At 39.3% G+C, this 19,725-nt stretch overlaps 2 protein-coding genes and 1 long non-coding RNA gene across 6 annotated transcripts; all 3 read right to left on the bottom strand.

Annotated features, from left to right (window-relative positions):
- Window positions 1-776: 776 nt before the first annotated feature.
- LOC128619934 (uncharacterized) lies at window positions 777-4,750 on the bottom strand. Of its 3 annotated transcripts, none has more exons than XM_053644470.1 (7): window positions 4,369-4,750; window positions 3,977-4,279; window positions 3,499-3,828; window positions 3,229-3,330; window positions 2,820-2,921; window positions 2,504-2,545; window positions 777-2,207 (listed from the first exon to the last, which is right to left on the bottom strand). In XM_053644470.1, exons 1-7 carry the CDS (start codon window positions 4,406-4,408, stop codon window positions 2,197-2,199), a joined length of 930 nt encoding a protein of 309 aa, XP_053500445.1. In that variant the 5' UTR covers window positions 4,409-4,750; the 3' UTR covers window positions 777-2,196. The 3 variants fall into 3 exon arrangements, with proteins under 3 accessions (XP_053500445.1, XP_053500444.1, XP_053500446.1); XM_053644469.1 differs by having other exon boundaries at window positions 779-2,207; window positions 2,508-2,545; XM_053644471.1 differs by lacking the exon at window positions 2,504-2,545 and having other exon boundaries at window positions 780-2,207.
- Window positions 4,751-7,072: 2,322 nt separating this feature from the next.
- Window positions 7,073-8,290, bottom strand: LOC128619816 (uncharacterized). Its single transcript, XR_008388009.1, has 3 exons — window positions 8,265-8,290; window positions 8,115-8,146; window positions 7,073-7,146 (listed from the first exon to the last, which is right to left on the bottom strand). It is a non-coding gene; the product is annotated as an uncharacterized LOC128619816 (long non-coding RNA).
- A 2,288-nt stretch (window positions 8,291-10,578) lies between these two features.
- Window positions 10,579-14,214, bottom strand: LOC128619518 (polymeric immunoglobulin receptor-like). 2 transcript variants are annotated; one of them, XM_053643738.1, is made up of 7 exons: window positions 13,944-14,214; window positions 13,552-13,854; window positions 13,074-13,403; window positions 12,804-12,905; window positions 12,401-12,502; window positions 12,033-12,070; window positions 10,579-11,720 (listed from the first exon to the last, which is right to left on the bottom strand). In XM_053643738.1, exons 1-7 carry the CDS (start codon window positions 13,981-13,983, stop codon window positions 11,655-11,657), a joined length of 981 nt encoding a protein of 326 aa, XP_053499713.1. In that variant the 5' UTR covers window positions 13,984-14,214; the 3' UTR covers window positions 10,579-11,654. The 2 variants fall into 2 exon arrangements, with proteins under 2 accessions (XP_053499713.1, XP_053499714.1); XM_053643739.1 differs by lacking the exon at window positions 12,033-12,070.
- Between the last annotated feature and the right edge of the window lie 5,511 nt (window positions 14,215-19,725).

Genomic DNA, 19,725 nt, shown 5'->3' with positions numbered 1-19,725 from the left:
ACTTCTCCTATTATGGGTATGAGAGCTAAGTTACTTATTTAACAGTCATGTTATTCAGAGCCTGAATGATGTCTGTAAATTCAGCGTGAGCATTTCTTCCCATCTTACATCATGCAACATATCTCTGGCCTGCTCAACATGATGCAGGCAAAAACACATAGGCTTAAAACGTATTTGTTTACTCACGCCTACCCTGACTAGTCTCTCTATTATGCTAATTCCCAGTCCTAATAATCTTTTCCCTCCCTCTCTCCTTCTGCCGAGCCACACACGATTTTATTGAGATACTAGAGATCCTGATCCTCTCTGATCTCTGGACCTGCCTGATCCGTTTCGGATGTCCTTCCTCTGGATGGAGCTCTCATCTACTCCAGTTCTATACTGCTGGGACTACGACTGCTTCTCTGGCCATACAGAATTCATATAAGTCAATAATGAACTTTTTCACATTATCTGTTGTTACCCAGATGAGGACGGGTTCCCTTCTGAGTCGGGTTCCTCTCAAGGTTTCTTCCTCTTAAAACATCTTAGGGAGTTTTTCCTCACCACCGTCACCACTCAGTGGCTTGCTCAGTTGGGATAAATTCACACCTTTAATATCTGTATACTGTGTTGATATTTCTGTAAAGCTGCTTTGAGACAATATCTATTGTAAAAAGCGCTATACACATAAAATTGAATTGAATTGAATTGAATTTGATCAAGAGATCTATGCATCTGCTGTTTTAATATTATCAACTGTTCATGCACCCATTCACTGGATTCAATCTCAATGTCCAATTGTTGGGGAGATATTCCAGAGAGCCGAGGCCCATATCCCTGGGCGAGCCTCCGAGAGGGGAGACCAGGCTTCAGGAATGTTCGTGCAGCTCTCCTCCTGAACTCCCAGTAGGGGGTTGGATGCTTTGGGCCAGGTTCTCTGATTGTGTCACTTTCTCTTGGAGCTCCTTTTCTTCCTTTCCTCTCTCTCTTTCTCTGCTTTCTTCTTCCATGCCTCTTTGAATGATTGATGCATTTTAGATTAGATAAAACAAGGTATTTAGATCAAATAAGAAGGGACAGGTTCCACTTACAGTGCTGAGAAAAATGACTGCTGTGTTTAAAGGACAGGAAGTGTGTTTTTATTGATATAGAGAATTTCACTGACATATAACAGAAATACACAATTAGATATAGACAGTTATTTCGAATATAGCTCTCCTTCTTAAGCCTCAACAGCGTAATTAAAACAGAATGTACCATGTGTTGAACGAGATCACAGCACTAAATAGGTTCATATTTAAACTGTAATAAAGTAACTCCTATAACAGATCAGAATAAAGCACAGTAATGTCATGATATAAAATGGATAACTAGCTAAGAAACAATTAATTAAGTAATCATTACAACAACAACAACAACAACAACAACAATAATAATAATAATAATAATAATAATAATAATAATAATAATATCATGTATCAGTCATTATACATCGATAATGTTTCATTTATATAGATAATAAGTTTCATAACACCTTGCTCACAATCATCACTTTATATTTAACTAAACAAATGTAAAAACTACAAGAAACAAAGAGAGTGATAGAGAGAGAGACAGAGCGCGTGCGAGAGAGAAGGAGAGCAAGGGAGAGAGAAAGAAAGACAGAGAACGAGAGAGAGGGAGAAAGAGAGCAAGAGAGAGAGACACAGAGAAAGAGAGAGACAGAGAGACAGACAGCAATAGAGAGAGAGAGACAGAGAGTGATAGAGAAAGACAGAGAGAGAAATAGAGAGAGACAAAGCGATAGAGAGAGAGAGAGAAAGACAGAGAGAGAGTGATAGAGAGAGAGAGAGACAGAGAGACAGAGAGAGAGAGAGAAAGACAGAGAGACAGAGAGAGAGAGAGAGAGAGAGAAAGACAGAGAGAGAGAGAGAGAGAGAGAGAGAGAGAGAGAGAGAGAAACTGGCTAGCAGTCCTCCAGAAACTGCACCTGATCAAACTGGCATGGATTTATGATCAGCATTCTTTTTTAGGTTACAGTCCTATAAAGAGGTGAAGAGAGACACACTACAGCATTGGGAGTTGAGGCACTACGAGGCAGCTCAGAACATTAAGAATAACAGCTCAACAGTCTGATTGGTTTGTGTCCTGGTGCAGATTCATATTGAGCTCATTCTGAAATTTTCGTACAAATTAGCTGAATCGGTGTTATGATCAGAAGTAACCTGAAAGCAGAAAAATAAAGATAATTGTCACTCTAATCCTCTCACAGTATTGCATTCAGTGTTCAGTTTAACATTATCATGTGTTTGATATGAATGAGATTTCCCTAATTACATTCACAATAATTCTGTTTCAATAGATTACATTATAGAATTATATCATATTCCATAAACAAGTCATAAATAATGCTACACAGTAACTTGAGGAAACTCTCTCTCTCTCTCTCTCTCTCTCTCTCTCTCTCTCTCTCTCTCTCTCTTACACACACACACACACACATGGACATGGACACACTTACTCACTGGTTTATTGTCTTTACACTTGGATGAAGGTGTATAATCTGTAATTGTACACAAAAGACATAACACTCTCAATCACTCTGTGTGTGTGTGTGTGCATGCACGTGTGTGTGTGTGTGTGTCTGCGTGCGTGCGTGTCTGTGTATGTGTGTGTGTGTGTGTCTGCGTGCGTGCGTGTCTGTGTATGTGTGTGTGTGTGTGTCTGCGTGCGTGCGTGTCTGTGTATGTGTGTGTGTGTGTGTCTGCGTGCGTGCGTGTCTGTGTGTGTGTGTGTGTGTGTGTGTGTGTGTGTGTGTGTGTGTGTGTGAAATGTACCTTGTGTTCTCTTGTGTCTCAGTTTGTAGATCATCAGTGCAAATCCTCCAATCAGCAGCAGAGCCACACAGACACACACACTGATGATGATGGCAGAGGAACCTGGAGACAGAAACAGAGACATTACAGACCAACCAGGAACAGACCAAACACACCATCTTCATACATGACCATAACACATATTCTGTAGTGTGTGTGTGTGTGTGTGTGTGTGTGTGTGTGTGTGCAGTAGAGCTGCTGGTCTGTTCCTGGTCCTTTTTGTATGTCTCTGTGCTGGTTTAATGATGTAAAGTTGCAGAAAAGGACAGTAGAACCTGCAACATCCTGGTACCGAACTCCTCTGCCTGTAACACTTTATACATGAATACAGAATGAAAGAATGAGTTATGTATAGAGAGTGAGTTCTTACTGAAACACACTGCAAATGGAGTTTCTGTCAGTGCTGCTGAGGTCGTCATGTCGGTGCCTGTTGTTGTTGTTGGTTGAATGCTTGTGCTCAATCCTATTGTATCTAAAATATAAAATTGCACAAATCTTGGACACATTAGCTGTTTATAACTTTTAAAAAGGGCCATGACTGAGATAAAAGTCTAATACTGTCTGTACACACAGGTGTAGTTCTAGTGAGAATTAATTGTCTAGACGTTTATTTTCAAAATGACAAAAATAAAAGTTTCACCTGTTACATGCAGCTGAATCTCTGTACAGTAGGAGTAATATCCGACTGACCCATCTTTGTTCCACACTCCAAATAAATAAAATACTCCATCAGCTTCTCTCACATCGCTGAGGTTCACTCTGAGAACTTTAGCACTTTTGTCATCAGAAATGGAGAATCTGCCGTTCTGAAATTTTGTCTCAGTATCGAGAACTCGTGCAATATTCATGTCGTCATCCAGTTTGGTGACATACTTGATGTTTCTTTCATACTCCCCTGGATAGTTACATGTGATGGTGATATTCTGCCCAACATAAGCGGTCTTTAATTTTGTCCCAGCACAATAAGAATCTGTCAATTATACAAACAGGACAATAAATAAATGACAGTTGATAAGCTTTATAGATGTGTAATACCTTATTATTGTTTTGACTTTGTGTACATGCTAAAAAATATTTCATAGTTATTACTAGCACAACAAGGTTAAATATTTAATCACCATTAACAACTTTTAGGTTCACAGTGGCGTTGCTCTGATTCTCCAATCCAAATCTGTATGTTCCAGCATCCTGTGGCTTCAGCTTTCTGATCAGTACTAGGAATAAGTTATTTGTGTTTGAATACAAAAAAAATCTTCCTTCTTGTGTTTGGTGGCGTTTGGTCTCAGCACGTATTATATCGATGCAGTCGTTTTCTTTCACCTTACAGATATATTTACTATTGCTTGTGTACCAGTTGATATTAGATATCATAGTGACACTTCCTCCTGAGTAACCAATCACATCAGAGCAGTCTACTGGACCTGTCAATCAACAGAAAATCTCACTCATTTATATAGTTCACTCATCACATGCAGTTACTAAAGGAGAATAAGTTAGGAGAATATCTGACCTGAGATAAGGTAGAGGATGAAGATGAGGAGGATCTTCATCCTGGAATGAAATTCAGCGTCACGTCACTTCTACTCCTTTACTTCTATTGAAATGTGCTCTGTCTATCTCAAGAAGGAAAGTTCTACTGATTCTCTATTTGCAGTCTGCTGTCTTTCAGCTTTATCAATTCTGTCATTTCCTCTTTTCTCACAGTGCTGTATTCGTCAGTGATGCAGATCTGCATGAGCACCTCCCAGAGTTCTTTCGGACATACTGTTTACTTTGTTCAATTGATGTATTTGTTGACTTGTTGCCCTTTTTTTGGTTGTTTTTTCAGTTACATTACATTGCAGCATTTGGCAGACACCCTTATAAAGAGTGACTTACAATTATCTCATTTATACAGCTGAGGGCTAAGCGCTTTGCTCAAGGGCCCAACAGTGGCAGTTTGGCAGTGCTGGGATTTGAACTCTCAACCTTCCGAGCAGAACTCCACCGTCTTAACCGCTGAGCTACCACTTCCCTGGTAGGGCAGCTCAGGTCTTTGTAGATACCTTTTTTTGTTATGTAAGTTAATGTCCAGAGGATTATAAGCACTCATTGCAGTGACGCTCTTAAACACTAAGATCTGCCTGGTTTGTTTGTTTATTTATTTATTTATTTATTTATTTATTTATTTATTTATTTATTTATTTATTTAAGAATGATATGGAAATTAGAGGAAGGAAAGAACCACAAGGTTAGTTTTATTTCCCTGATTTCCTTTAAACTCTGGAATGCTGTCTGTGATTATATCATTCAGTAGGACATCACTGTTGGTGGGAGTAAAATCTGGTGTTCATTTTTCTCTCACTTGTAAAAAGGATTTAGTGTAAAATCACATTACAGTTAATCTATAGAGGCACAACTCTAAATTACACACTGCTTGTAAAGTTAGTGCTCGTGAAAATGATTCGAAATATTCATTATTTTTAAACAGTGTGAAAACGTTCCATTTTTTACATTGTATATATTCTATATTTGACTAGAGATCTGATATATTCATCATAAACACACAGACGTGTCTGGATGTTTTCAGTTGTTTTCTTAAAGATGAAATACAAAAGGCCATTTGAGATGAAATCCTTTAGCGTCACCTTGTGGTAAATTCATGCAGTGAGGTCTGTAAAATACAGAAATAAGAATTCTGGTTATTTTTGTTTGATGTCAATTTTAACTGAGAGAGAAATCAAATGTAATTAGAATAAATATGTGATACAATCCTTCTTTGAATCAGCAACTACGATTAGTGAAATGAGTCAGGGATTTCTGTGCACTATTTGGTTTACCAGGTCATTTGGAAACAGATGAAAAAATGTATCTACTGGTTCTGTTCCCTCAACATTCAGTTTACACTTTCCTAAAAAAGGAGGCAGGTTTCCCTTAAACTGCTTGTCTTTGGTTTTCCAAAAACTTGTTGATCCTTCTTTATCTGGCTGCCATTCATCATCATCATCATCATCATCATCATCATCATCACTGTCACTATCCTCACTTGACTGACTTGGAATCTCATCTACAATCCTGTAGGCTTCTCTATTTCATGCTACTCTGCAAAATACAAAAATCAATATACTAATTAAACCATAGCGCTAACTGCAGAAAATGCTAATAAATAAATAAATAAATAAATAAATAAATAAAAACATCAAATTATATTATAATGATAGATCAGTTGAAAATTAAGCAAGAGCAAAAAAATTATTTTAAAAAATTATACGTATGTTCGCACAAATAAAGCTGTGCTATAACTTGACTGGTGCATGATGTCCACTTTAGTGGACACATGATTAATCATAGGTGTCTAAAATCTATAAATCAATATTTGAAAAATATCCCCAAAATATTATTCCTTAGCTATTACTTGATGATGTCATCAAAGTATTATATGTTTTGTTTTTTTGTTTTGTTTTTTACCTCAATGGTTCTTCTTTTGTAGAAGGATTGTACAGATGTTCCTGAAGTGGTCAGGCCATCTGAAGTTATGTTGGCCATCTTGGATATCAAGGCATTTTTTTGTAATTACAAGTAGTTGCCACAAGGTGGCAACCAATGGTATACTGAATCAGTGTCCACTCTAGTGGCTGTTATGCGGTTATTCTATTGAAATCCTTGCAATAGCCAGAAAATGGCTTTTGAATAGCTGTCCACTGTAGTGACCACTATGCATGAAAGGACTAGGACGGTTTTCTCAGTATTGTCACATCAGTTCAGATTCCTCCTCACAACCTACTAAAAACCATTAAGATATCCATAACTAAACTTAAAGCCAAATAAGAGTTCACACATGGATAGTTACATTAGGAAATGGTACATTTAATGTCATACCAGGCGGCATTTATTTGTTATTTTACTACAGCAGCATGTTCAAAATTGCCAACAAAATGATATCGGTTATGAAAATAAGATTTTTATTTATTTAATACTGCTGTGCTGTTTGTATGATTAAATGTAAGAAATTATGAATGAATATTTTGTTGAAAACATAATCAAATTATTCCAGTCCTGAGTGGTGTTGGACAGTGGCGTATTCAGTGGCAGATTCCTCCTTACTGAAGGTGACTGCAGCATCATCTGGATTCTTCTGGAAACTCACAGTGGTGTAAGTGAGATTTTGGTCTTGGGGTGGTTGTACTGTGGAGGAGATCTCTTTATCAGGGTTAGTGGGTGATGAAGCATTCATGTAAATGTCAGTATCTGAGTCAGAAACATGGTTGGTGTGGTTAATCTCCTCATAGATCCAAGCGGCATGGGGGACCTGAGAGTGGACAAGAAAAATGTAGAAGAACATGTATAATGTTTAAAAAAGTGATGCAAAAACTTGTTCAGTGTCCTGTACACACACTGTAGCAGGTGAGGACGGGGTTTAGCATGAGTCTGCAGCAGGTAGCATTGCAAGGATAAGCTGTATTCCATGTATATTCATATGATTTCTGTTTCCTGAGCAGTGAGTGTGTGAGCTGAACAAACAAGCTGCAATGTTATTTGCTTTGAAAACTTTTGCAACACCGACTGCCTACCAAGCCCAGGGCATGAGATTATATTATAATGCGCATGTGTGCTTTTATCCTGTGTCTGTTGTGTTTCACCCACTGCCGAAAAATAGTTTTGCTGTTTTCATAAGTCAAACTGGAAAAAAAAATATTCTCACTAGATTTAGAAAAATGACTAAATTCCAATCACATGTAGATTATGAAGGGCTTCATGGCACAGCTGGTTTGCCTTTATTGCTGCCCAGAAATCTCCATAAAAGGCAAAATAGCTCAGAGATCTGAAAAGCACAAAATGATGATTAATGATGGTAAAAGAGTGCTTTCTAAGTGTGATGTGTGCTAAACCTTCCAGTAATGCAGCTCAGCCATTGCAGTGTGACCATACCCACACACACACTGACACTTCCTCCCTATCCACATATATAGATGTGTGTGTGTGTGTGTGTGTGTGTGTGTGTGTGTGTGTGTGTGTGTGTATACACACACACACACACACACACATATATATATATATATATATATATATATATATATATATATATATATATATACACACACACACACACACACACACACATAAACAAACTCGAAAGTTATTGTAGGATATGAACATTTTTCTGAACTAACTGTGATTTCATTAATACCACTCACATTTTTGTCTTATATTTAGCTTGATAAATGAGGCCCACTGTTACACACATGTACAGTAACACATTCAGACATAAATGCTGACCTGGTTATTGTCGTTGGATGAAGGTGTTAAACCTGTAATTGTACACAAAAGAAATGGCTCACTTTATGACAGTTGACATTGACTGCAGTTATAAAATCTTATCTCTGATGCAGGATGTCATTTTTGCGTGTTATAGAGAAGAAACTACACCTTGTCTTCTCTTTTGTCTCAGTTTTTAGACCATCAGTGCAAATCCACCAATCAGCAGCAGAGCCACACAGACACACACACTGATGATGATGGTGACAGTGGAAGTTCCTGGAGACAGAAACAGAGACATTACAGAACAGGAACAAACTAAACATGTACATTACCATAATCTTTATACATAACCAGTAACATGATAGAAGCTGTAACTGTGCTTCCTTGTTACTACAAGCTGTTTACACGTTGCTAGATTAAAGATAATTCCGGTATTCATATTCCGTTTCGGTCGGGAGTCGCTCGTTCTCGCGACTACTCTTTGTTTTGTTAATTAAAGGGGCGTGCTCAGATGTGAAGCACCGCAGTATTTAAGAATTAAGAAACGCTGAGGCGGAAGCGTCAGCCCTCGTCGTGTAAAGATCGAGCTCGTGTAAAGACCTGCGAGTCTACCTGCAAGGACACCAACAAGAAACCACTCGCGCTGCTAAATATACTTTTTCCCCCTTTATTCCTCTTGCGGTTTACCTGTTTACACACATTAACTTGTGTCATCAGTTTATTCCTGTTATTTGCCACAGGCGCAGACCGCCGCACACTCCCCTGAAAAGTACGCAACTTGGACAACCTACGATCTCTGGATGTGGCCTCTGCAGATTCCTTCTCATTCACTATCGGACTTTGGAACTGCCGATCTGCCGTCAACAAGGCAGATTTCATTCCTGCCTTTGCAACCCACTTCAACCTCAGAGTGCTGGCTCGGACTGAGACCTGGATCCATACTGAGAACACTGCCACATCCGCTGGCCTAGCCTCCAACTTCAACTTCCCAACTACCTCACGTCCCAACAGACGAGGGGGTGGTACAGGTTTGCTTCTCTCCAAAACATGGAAATTTACCTGTCTTTCTCCCTCTTGCTCCTATACTTCCTTTGAATTTCATGCTGTTACAGTCACTGACTGTATGATGAACTGCACCAGCAACCCACAAAGCTGGCAAACAGCTCAACCTCATCCTCACACGTAATCGCAGCACACACAATCTTCTCATTACTCCTCTCCACACCTCTGACCATTCCTTTATCCAGGTCTCTATTTCTCTCCCCTCACCCCCTGTGTAACAACCCACACAACCCGAGCTCAATTTTGCAGTTTGCACAGGCAGCAAGCAGCAAGCCATTTGAACAGGAAGCGAGCAGCAAGCGGTTTGAACAAGAATACTTCTCCTATTATGGGTATGAGAGCTAAGTTACTTATTTAACAGTCATGTTATTCAGAGCCTGAATGATGTCTGTAAATTCAGCGTGAGCATTTCTTCCCATCTTACATCATGCAACATATCTCTGGCCTGCTCAACATGATGCAGGCAAAAACACATAGGCTTAAAACGTATTTGTTTACTCACGCCTACCCTGACTAGTCTCTCTATTATGCTAATTCCCAGTCCTAATAATCTTTTCCCTCCCTCTCTCCTTCTGCCGAGCCACACACGATTTTATTGAGATACTAGAGATCCTGATCCTCTCTGATCTCTGGACCTGCCTGATCCGTTTCGGATGTCCTTCCTCTGGATGGAGCTCTCATCTACTCCAGTTCTATACTGCTGGGACTACGACTGCTTCTCTGGCCATACAGAATTCATATAAGTCAATAATGAACTTTTTCACATTATCTGTTGTTACCCAGATGAGGACGGGTTCCCTTCTGAGTCTGGTTCCTCTCAAGGTTTCTTCCTCTTAAAACATCTTAGGGAGTTTTTCCTCACCACCGTCACCACTCAGTGGCTTGCTCAGTTGGGATAAATTCGCACCTTTAATATCTGTATACCGTGTTGATATTTCTGTAAAGCTGCTTTGAGACAATATCTATTGTAAAAAGCGCTATACAAATAAAATTGAATTGAATTGAATTGAATTTGATCAAGAGATCTATGCATCTACTGTTTTAATATTATCAACTGTTCATGCACCCATTCACTGGATTCAATCTCAATGTCCAGTTGTTGGGGAGATATTCCAGAGAGCCGAGGCCCATATCTCTGGGCGAGCCTCCGAGAGGGGAGACCAGGCTTCGGGAGTGTTCGTGCAGCTCTCCTCCTGAACTCCCAGTAGGGGGTTGGATGCTTTGGGCCAGGTTCTCTGATTGTGTCACTTTCTCTTGGAGCTCCTTTTCTTCCTTTCCTCTCTCTCTTTCTCTGCTTTCTTCTTCCATGCCTCTTTGAATGATTGATGCATTTTAGATTAGATAAAACAAGGTATTTAGATCAAATAAGAAGTTACAGGCTCCACTTACAGTGCTGAGAAAAATGACTGCTGTGTTTAAAGGACAGGAAGTGTGTTTTTATTGATATAGAGAATTTCACTGACATATAACAGAAATACACAATTAGATATAGACAGTTATTTCGAATATAGCTCTCCTTCTTAAGCCTCAACAGCGTAATCAAAACAGAACGTACCATGTGTTGAACGAGATCACAGCACTAAATGGGTTCATATTTAAACTGTAATAAAGTAACTCCTATAACAGATCAGAATAAAGCACAGTAATGTCATGATATAAAATGGATAACTAGTTAAGAAACAATTAATTAAGTAATCATTACAACAACAACAACAACAACAACAACAACAATAGTAATAATAATAATAATAATAATAATAATAATAATAATATCATTTATCGGTCATTATACATCGATAATGTTTCATTTATATAGATAATAAGTTTCATAACACCTTGCTCACAATCATCACTTTATATTTAACTAAACAAATGTAAAAACTACAAGAAACAAAGAGAGTGATAGAGAGAGAGACAGAGCGCGTGTGAGAGAGAAGGAGAGCAAGGGAGAGAGAAAGAAAGACAGAGAACGAGAGAGAGGGAGAAAGAGAGCAAGAGAGAGAGACACAGAGAAAGAGAGAGACAGAGAGACAGACAGCAATAGAGAGAGAGAGACAGAGAGTGATAGAGAAAGACAGAGAGAGAAATAGAGAGAGACAAAGCGATAGAGAGAGAGAGAGAAAGACAGAGAGAGAGCGATAGAGAGAGAGCGATAGAGAGAGAGAGAGACAGAGAGACAGAGAGAGAGAGAGAGACAGAGAGAGAGAGAGAAAGACAGAGAGACAGAGAGAGAGAGAGAGAGAGAGAAAGACAGAGAGAGAGAGAGAGAGAGAGAGAGAGAGAGAGAGAGAGAGAGAAACTGGCTAGCAGTCCTCCAGAAACTGCACCTGATCAAACTGGCATGGATTTATGATCAGCATTCTTTTTTAGGTTACAGTCCTATAAAGAGGTGAAGAGAGACACACTACAGCATTGGGAGTTGAGGCACTACGAGGCAGCTCAGAACATTAAGAATAACAGCTCAACAGTCTGATTGGTTTGTGTCCTGGTGCAGATTCATATTGAGCTCATTCTGAAATTTTCGTACAAATTAGCTGAATCGGTGTTATGATCAGAAGTAACCTGAAAGCAGAAAAATAAAGATAATTGTCAATCTAATCCTCTCACAGTATTGCATTCAGTGTTCAGTTTAACATTATCATGTGTTGGATATGAATGAGATTTCCCTAATTACATTCACAATAATTCTGTTTCAATAGATTACATTATAGAATTATATCATATTCCATAAACAAGTCATAAATAATGCTACACAGTAACTTGAGGAAACTCTCTCTCTCTCTCTCTCTCTCTCTCTCTCTCTCTCTCTCACACACACACACACACACACACACACACACACACACACACATGGACATGGACACAATTACTCACTGGTTTATTGTCTTTACTCTTGGATGAAGGTGTATCATCTGTAATTGTACACAAAAGACATAACACTCTCAATCACTCCATGTGTGTGTGTGTGTGTGTGTGTCTGCGTGCGTGCGTGTCTGTGTGTGTGTGTGTGTGTGTGTGTGTCTGCGTGTGTCTGCGTGCGTGTGTGTGTGTCTGCGTGCGTGCGTGTCTGTGTGTGTGTGTGTCTGTGTGTGTCTGGGTGCATGTGTGTGTGTGTCTGCGTGTGTCTGCGTGCGTGAGTGTCTGTGTGTGTGTGTGTGTCTGCATGCGTGTGTGTGTGTGTCTGCGTGTGTGTGTGTGTGTGTGTGTGTGTGTGTGTGTGTGTGTGTGTGTGTGAAATGTACCTTGTGTTCTCTTGTGTCTCAGTTTGTAGATCATCAGTGCAAATCCTCCAATCAGCAGCAGAGCCACACAGACACACACACCGATGATGATGGCAGAGGAACCTGGAGACAGAAACAGAGACATTACAGACCAACCAGGAACAGACCAAACACACCATCTTCATACATGACCATAACACATATTCTGTAGTGTGTGTGTGTGTGTGTGTGTGTGTGTGTGTGTGCAGTAGAGCTGCTGGTCTGTTCCTGGTCCTTTTTGTATGTCTCTGTGCTGGTCTAATGATGTAAAGTTGCAGAAAAGGACAGTAGAACCTGCAACATCCTGGTACCGAACTCCTCTGCCTGTAACACTTTATACATGAATACAGAATGAAACAATGAGTTATAGAGAGTGAGTTCTTACTGAAACACACTGCAGATGGAGTTTCTGTCAGTGCTGCTGAGGTCGTCATGTCGGTGCCTGTTGTTGTTGTTGGTTGAATGCTTGTGCTCAATCCTATTGTATCTAAAATATAAAATTGCACAAATCTTGGACACATTAGCTGTTTATAATTTTTAAAAAGGGCCATGACTGAGATAAAAGTCTAATACTGTCTGTACACACAGGTGTAGTTCTAGTGAGAATTAATTGTCTAGACGTTTATTTTCAAAATGACAAAAATAAAAGTTTCACCTGTTACATGCAGCTGAATCTCTGTAAAGAAGGAGTAATATCCGACTGACCCATCTTTGTTCCACACTCCAAATAAATAAAATACTCCATCAGCTTCTCTCACATCGCTGAGGTTCACTCTGAGAACTTTAACACTTTTGTCATCAGAAATGGAGAATCTTTCGTTCTGAAATTTTTTGTCAGTATCAACAACGTGTTGAACATACATGTCGTCATCCAGTTTGAGGACATACTTGATGTTTCTTTCATACTCCCCTGGATAGTTACATGTGATGGTGATATTCTGCCCAACATAAGCGGTCTTTAATTTTCTCCCAGCACAACAAGAATCTGTCAATTATACAAACAGGACAATAAATAAATGACAGTTGATAAGCTTTATAGATGTGTAATACCTTATTATTGTTTTGACTTTGTGTACATGCTAAAAAATATTTCATAGTTATTACTAACACAACAAGGTTAAATATTTAATCACCATTAAGAACTTTTAGGTTCACCGTGGCGTTGCTCTGATTCTCCAATCCAAATCTGTATGTTCCAGCATCCTGTGGCTTCAGCTTTCTGATCAGTACTAGGAATAAGTTATGTGTGTTTGAATACAAAAAAAATCTTCCTTCTTGTGTTTGGTGGCGTTTGGTCTCAGCACGTATTATATCGATGCAGTCGTTTTCTTTCACCTTACAGATATATTTACTATTGCTTGTGTACCAGTTGATATTAGATATCATAAGGACACTTCCTCCTGAGTAACCAGTCACATCAGAGCAGTCTACTGGACCTGTCAATCAACAGAAAATCTCACTCATTTATATAGTTCACTCATCACATGCAGTTACTAAAGGAGAATAAGTTAGGAGAATATCTGACCTGAGATAAGGTAGAGGATGAAGATGAGGAGGATCTTCATCTTGGAATGAAATTCAGCGTCACGTCACTTCTACTCCTTTACTTCTATTGAAATGTGCTCTGTCTATCTCAAGGAGGAAAGTTCTACTGATTCTCTATTTGCAGTCTGCTGTCTTTCAGCTTTATCAATTCTGTCATTTCCTCTTTTCTCACAGTGCTGTATTCGTCAGTGATGCAGATCTGCATGAGCACCTCCCAGAGTTCTTTCGGACATACTGTTTACTTTGTTAAATTGATGTATTTTTTTTGGTTGTTTTTTCAGTTACATTACATTGCAGCATTTGGCAGACACCCTTATAAAGAGTGACTTACAATTATCTCATTTATACAGATGAGGAGTTGAGGGCTAAGCGCTTTGCTCAAGGGCCCAACAGTGGCAGTTTGGCAGTGCTGGGATTTGAACTCTCAACCTTCTGAGCAGAAATCCACCGTCTTAACCGCTGAGCTACCACTTCCCTGGTAGGGCGGCTCAGGTCTTTGTAGATACCTTTTTTTGTTATGTAAGTTAATGTCCAGAGGTTTATAAGTACTCATTGCAGTGACACTCTTAAACACTAAGATCTGCCTGGTTTTATTATTATTATTATTATTATTATTATTTTATTTATTTATTTATTTATTTATTTATTTATTTATCTATCTATCTATCTATCAATCAATCAATCAATCAATCAATCAATCAATCAATTAATTAATTAATAAGGAATGATACGGAAATTAGAGGAAGGAAAGAACCACAAGGTTCCGCAAGAACCGCAAGTTTTATTTCCCTGATTTCCTTTAAACTCTGGAATGCTGTCTGTGATTATATCATTCAGTAGGACGTCACTGTTGGTGGGAGTAAAATCTGGTGTTCATTTTTCTCTCACTTGTAAAAAGGATTTAGTGTAAAATCCCATTACAGTTAATCTATAGAGGCACAACTCTAAATTACACACTGCTTGTAAAGTTGAGAGTGCTGGCTCTGACTGAGACCTGGATCCATACTGAGAACACTGCCACATCCGCTGGCCTAGCCTCCAACTTCAACTTCCCAACTACCTCACGTCCCAACAGACGAGGGGGTGGTACAGGTTTGCTTCTCTCCAAAACATGGAAATTTACCTGCCTTTCTCCCTCTTGCTCCTATACTTCCTTTGAATTTCATGCTGTTACAGTCACTGACTGTATGATGAACTGCACCAGCAACCCACAAAGCTGGCAAACAGCTCAACCTCATCCTCACACGTAATCGCAGCACACACAATCTTCTCATTATTCCTCTCCACACCTCTGACCATTCCTTTATCCAGGTCTCTATTTCTCTCCCCTCACCCCCTGTGTAACAACCCACACAACCCGAGCTCAATTTTGCAGTTTGCACAGGCACAAGCAGCAAGCCATTTGAACAGGAAGCGAGCAGCAAGCGGTTTGAACAAGAATACTTCTCCTATTATGGGTATGAGAGCTAAGTTACTTATTTAACAGTCATGTTATTCAGAGCCTGAATGATGTCTGTAAATTCAGCGTGAGCATTTCTTCCCATCTTACATCATGCAACATATCTCTGGCCTGCTCAACATGATGCAGGCAAAAACACATAGGCTTAAAACGTATTTGTTTACTCACGCCTACCCTGACTAGTCTCTCTATTATGCTAATTCCCAGTCCTAATAATCTTTTCCCTCCCTCTCTCCTTCTGCCGAGCCACACACGATTTTATTGAGATACTAGAGATCCTGATCCTCTCTGATCTCTGGACCTGCCTGATCCGTTTCGGATGTCCTTCCTCTGGATGGAGCTCTCATCTACTCCAGTTCTATACTGCTGGGACTACGACTGCTTCTCTGGCCATACAGAATTCATATAAGTCAATAATGAACTTTTTCACATTATCTGTTGTTACCCAGATGAGGACGGGTTCCCTTCTGAGTCTGGTTCCTCTCAAGGTTTCTTCCTCTTAAAACATCTTAGGGAGTTTTTTCCTCACCACCGTCACCACTCAGTGGCTTGCTCAGTTTGGGATAAATTTGCACCTTTAATATCTGTATACTGTGTTGCTATTTCTGTAAAGCTGCTTTGAGACAATGTCTATTGTAAAAAGCGCTATACAAATAAAATTGAATTGAATTGAATTGAATTGAATTGAATTGAATTTGATCAAGAGATCTATGCATCTACTGTTTTAATATTATCAACTGTTCATGCACCCATTCACTGGATTCAATCTCAATGTCCAGTTGTTGGGGAGATATTCCAGAGAGCCGAGGCCCATATCCCTGGGCGAGCCTCCGAGAGGGGAGACCAGGCTTCGGGAATGTTCGTGCAGCTCTCCTCCTGAACTCCCAGTAGGGGGTTGGATGCTTTGGGCCAGGTTCTCTGATTGTGTCACTTTCTCTTGGAGCTCCTTTTCTTCCTTCCTCTCTCTCTTTCTCTGCTTTCTTCTTCCATGCCTCTTTGAATGATTGATGCATTTTAGATTAGATAAAACAAGGTATTTAGATCAAATAATAAGGGACAGGCTCCACTTACAGTGCTGAGAAAAATGACTGCTGTGTTTAAAGGACAGGAAGTGTGTTTTTATTGATATAGAGAATTTCACTGACATATAACAGAAATACACAATTAGATATAGACAGTTATTTCGATATAGCTCTCCTTCTTAAGCCTCAACAGCGTAATCAAAACAGAACGTACCATGTGTTGAACGAGATCACAGCACTAAATGGGTTCATATTTAAACTGTAATAAAGTAACTCCTATAACAGATCAGAATAAAGCACAGTAATGTCATGATATAAAATGGATAACTAGCTAAGAAACAATTAATTAAGTAATCATTACAACAACAACAACAACAACAACAACAACAATAATAATAATAATAATAATAATAATAATAATAATATCATGTATCAGTCATTATACATCGATAATGTTTCATTTATATAGATAATAAGTTTCATAACACCTTGCTCACAATCATCACTTTATATTTAACTAAACAAATGTAAAAACTACAAGAAACAAAGAGAGTGATAGAGAGAGAGACAGAGCGCGTGCGAGAGAGAAGGAGAGCAAGGGAGAGAGAAAGAAAGACAGAGAACGAGAGAGAGGGAGAAAGAGAGCAAGAGAGAGAGACACAGAGAAAGAGAGAGACAGAGAGACAGACAGCAATAGAGAGAGAGAGACAGAGAGTGATAGAGAAAGACAGAGAGAGAAATAGAGAGAGACAAAGCGATAGAGAGAGAGAGAGAAAGACAGAGAGAGAGCGATAGAGAGAGAGAGAGACAGAGAGACAGAGAGAGAGAGAGAAAGACAGAGAGAGAGAGAGAGAGAGAGAGAGAGAGAAAGACAGAGAGAGAGAGAGAGAGAGAGAGAGAGAGAGAGAGAGAGAGAGAGAAACTGGCTAGCAGTCCTCCAGAAACTGCACCTGATCAAACTGGCATGGATTTATGATCAGCATTCTTTTTTAGGTTACAGTCCTATAAAGAGCTGAAGAGAGACACACTACAGCATTGGGAGTTGAGGCACTACGAGGCAGCTCAGAACATTAAGAATAACAGCTCAACAGTCTGATTGGTTTGTGTCCTGGTGCAGATTCATATTGAGCTCATTCTGAAATTTTCGTACAAATTAGCTGAATCGGTGTTATGATCAGAAGTAACCTGAAAGCAGAAAAATAAAGATAATTGTCACTCTAATACTCTCACAGTATTGCATTCAGTGTTCAGTTTAACATTATCATGTGTTGGATATGAATGAGATTTCCCTAATTACATTCACAATAATTCTGTTTCAATAGATTACATTATAGAATTATATCATATTCCATAAACAAGTCATAAATAATGCTACACAGTAACTTGAGGAAACTCTCTCTCTCTCTCTCTCTCTCTCTTTCTCTCTCTCTCACACACACACACACACACACACACACATGGACATGGACACAATTACTCACTGGTTTATTGTCTTTACTCTTGGATGAAGGTGTATAATCTGTAATTGTACACAAAAGACATAACACTCTCAATCACTCTGTGTGTGTGTGTGTGTGTGTGTGTGTGTGTGTCTGCGTGCGTGTCTGTGTGTGTGTGTCTGCGTGTGTCTGCGTGCGTGTGTGTGTTTGTGTGTGTGTGTGCGTGCGAGTTTGCATGCATACGTGTGTTTGTGTATGCGTGTCTGTGTGTGTGTGTGTGTGTGTGTGTGTGTGTGTGTGTGTGTGAAATGTACCTTGTGTTCTCTTGAGTCTCAGTTTGTAGATCATCAGTGCAAATCCTCCAATCAGCAGCAGAGCCACACAGACACACACACCGATGATGATGGCAGAGGAACCTGGAGACAGAAACAGAGACATTACAGACCAACCAGGAACAGACCAAACACACCATCTTCATACATGACCATAAACACATATTCTGTAGTGTGTGTGTGTGTGTGTGTGTGTGTGTGTGTGTGTGTGCAGTAGAGCTGCTGGTCTGTTCCTGGTCCTTTTTGTATGTCTCTGTGCTGGTCTAATGATGTAAAGTTGCAGAAAAGGACAGTAGAACCTGCAACATCCTGGTACCGAACTCCTCTGCCTGTAACACTTTATACATGAATACAGAATGAAAGAATGAGTTATGTATAGAGAGTGAGTTCTTACTGAAACACACTGCAGATGGAGTTTCTGTCAGTGCTGCTGAGGTCGTCATGTCGGTGCCTGTTGTTGTTGTTGGTTGAATGCTTGTGCTCAATCCTATTGTACCTAAAATATAAAATTGCACAAATCTTGGACACATTAGCTGTTTATAACTTTTAAAAAGGGCCATGACTGAGATAAAAGTCTAATACTGTCTGTACACACAGGTGTAGTTCTAGTGAGAATTCATTGTCTAGACGTTTATTTTCAAAAATGACAAAAATAAAAGTTTCACCTGTTACATGCAGCTGAATCTCTGTACAGTAGGAGTAATATCCGACTGACCCATCTTTGTTCCACACTCCAAATAAATAAAATACTCCATCAGCTTCTCTCACATCGCTGAGGTTCACTCTGAGAACTTTAGCACTTTTGTCATCAGAAATGGAGAATCTGCCGTTCTGAAGTTTTGTCTCAGTATCGAGAACTCGTGCAATATTCATGTCGTCATCCAGTTTGGTGACATACTTGATGTTTCTTTCATACTCCCCTGGATAGTTACATGTGATGGTGATATTCTGCCCAACATAAGCGGTCTTTAATTTTGTCCCAGCACAATAAGAATCTGTCAATTATACAAACAGGACAATAAATAAATGACAGTTGATAAGCTTTATAGATGTGTAATACCTTATTATTGTTTTGACTTTGTGTACATGCTAAAAAATATTTCATAGTTATTACTAGCACAACAAGGTTAAATATTTAATCACCATTAACAACTTTTAGGTTCACCGTGGCGTTGCTCTGATTCTCCAATCCAAATCTGTATGTTCCAGCATCCTGTGGCTTCAGCTTTCTGATCAGTACTAGGAATAAGTTATTTGTGTTTGAATACAAAAAAAATCTTCCTTCTTGTGTTTGGTGGCGTTTGGTCTCAGCACGTATTATATCGATGCAGTCGTTTTCTTTCACCTTACAGATATATTTACTATTGCTTGTGTACCAGTTGATATTAGATATCATAGTGACACTTCCTCCTGAGTAACCAATCACATCAGAGCAGTCTACTGGACCTGTCAATCAACAGAAAATCTCACTCATTTATATAGTTCACTCATCACATGCAGTTACTAAAGG

The sequence above is a fragment of the Ictalurus furcatus genome, chromosome 15 (assembly GCF_023375685.1).
Source record: "Ictalurus furcatus strain D&B chromosome 15, Billie_1.0, whole genome shotgun sequence".
NCBI classification, from domain to species: Eukaryota; Metazoa; Chordata; class Actinopteri; order Siluriformes; family Ictaluridae; genus Ictalurus; species Ictalurus furcatus.
The sequence above is the reverse complement of the archived record's forward strand: the minus strand, read 5'-3'. Positions and strand labels throughout refer to the sequence as shown.

Coding starts and splice junctions, on each gene's coding strand:
- LOC128619934 (XM_053644469.1), bottom strand. CDS start 4,408: ATGAAGATCCTCCTCATCTTCATCCTCTACCTTATCTCAG. Junction 3,331..3,498: donor GATTCAGCTGCATGTAACAG/GTGAAACTTTTA, acceptor TTTATATTTTAG/ATACAATAGGATTGAGCACA. Junction 2,208..2,507: donor AGTGTAAAGACAATAAACCA/GTGAGTAAGTGT, acceptor TTCTGCTTTCAG/GTTACTTCTGATCATAACAC.
- LOC128619518 (XM_053643738.1), bottom strand. CDS start 13,983: ATGAAGATCCTCCTCATCTTCATCCTCTACCTTATCTCAG. Junction 12,503..12,803: donor TCCATCTGCAGTGTGTTTCA/GTAAGAACTCAC, acceptor TTCTGTCTCCAG/GTTCCTCTGCCATCATCATC. Junction 11,721..12,032: donor AGAGTAAAGACAATAAACCA/GTGAGTAATTGT, acceptor TTCTGCTTTCAG/GTTACTTCTGATCATAACAC.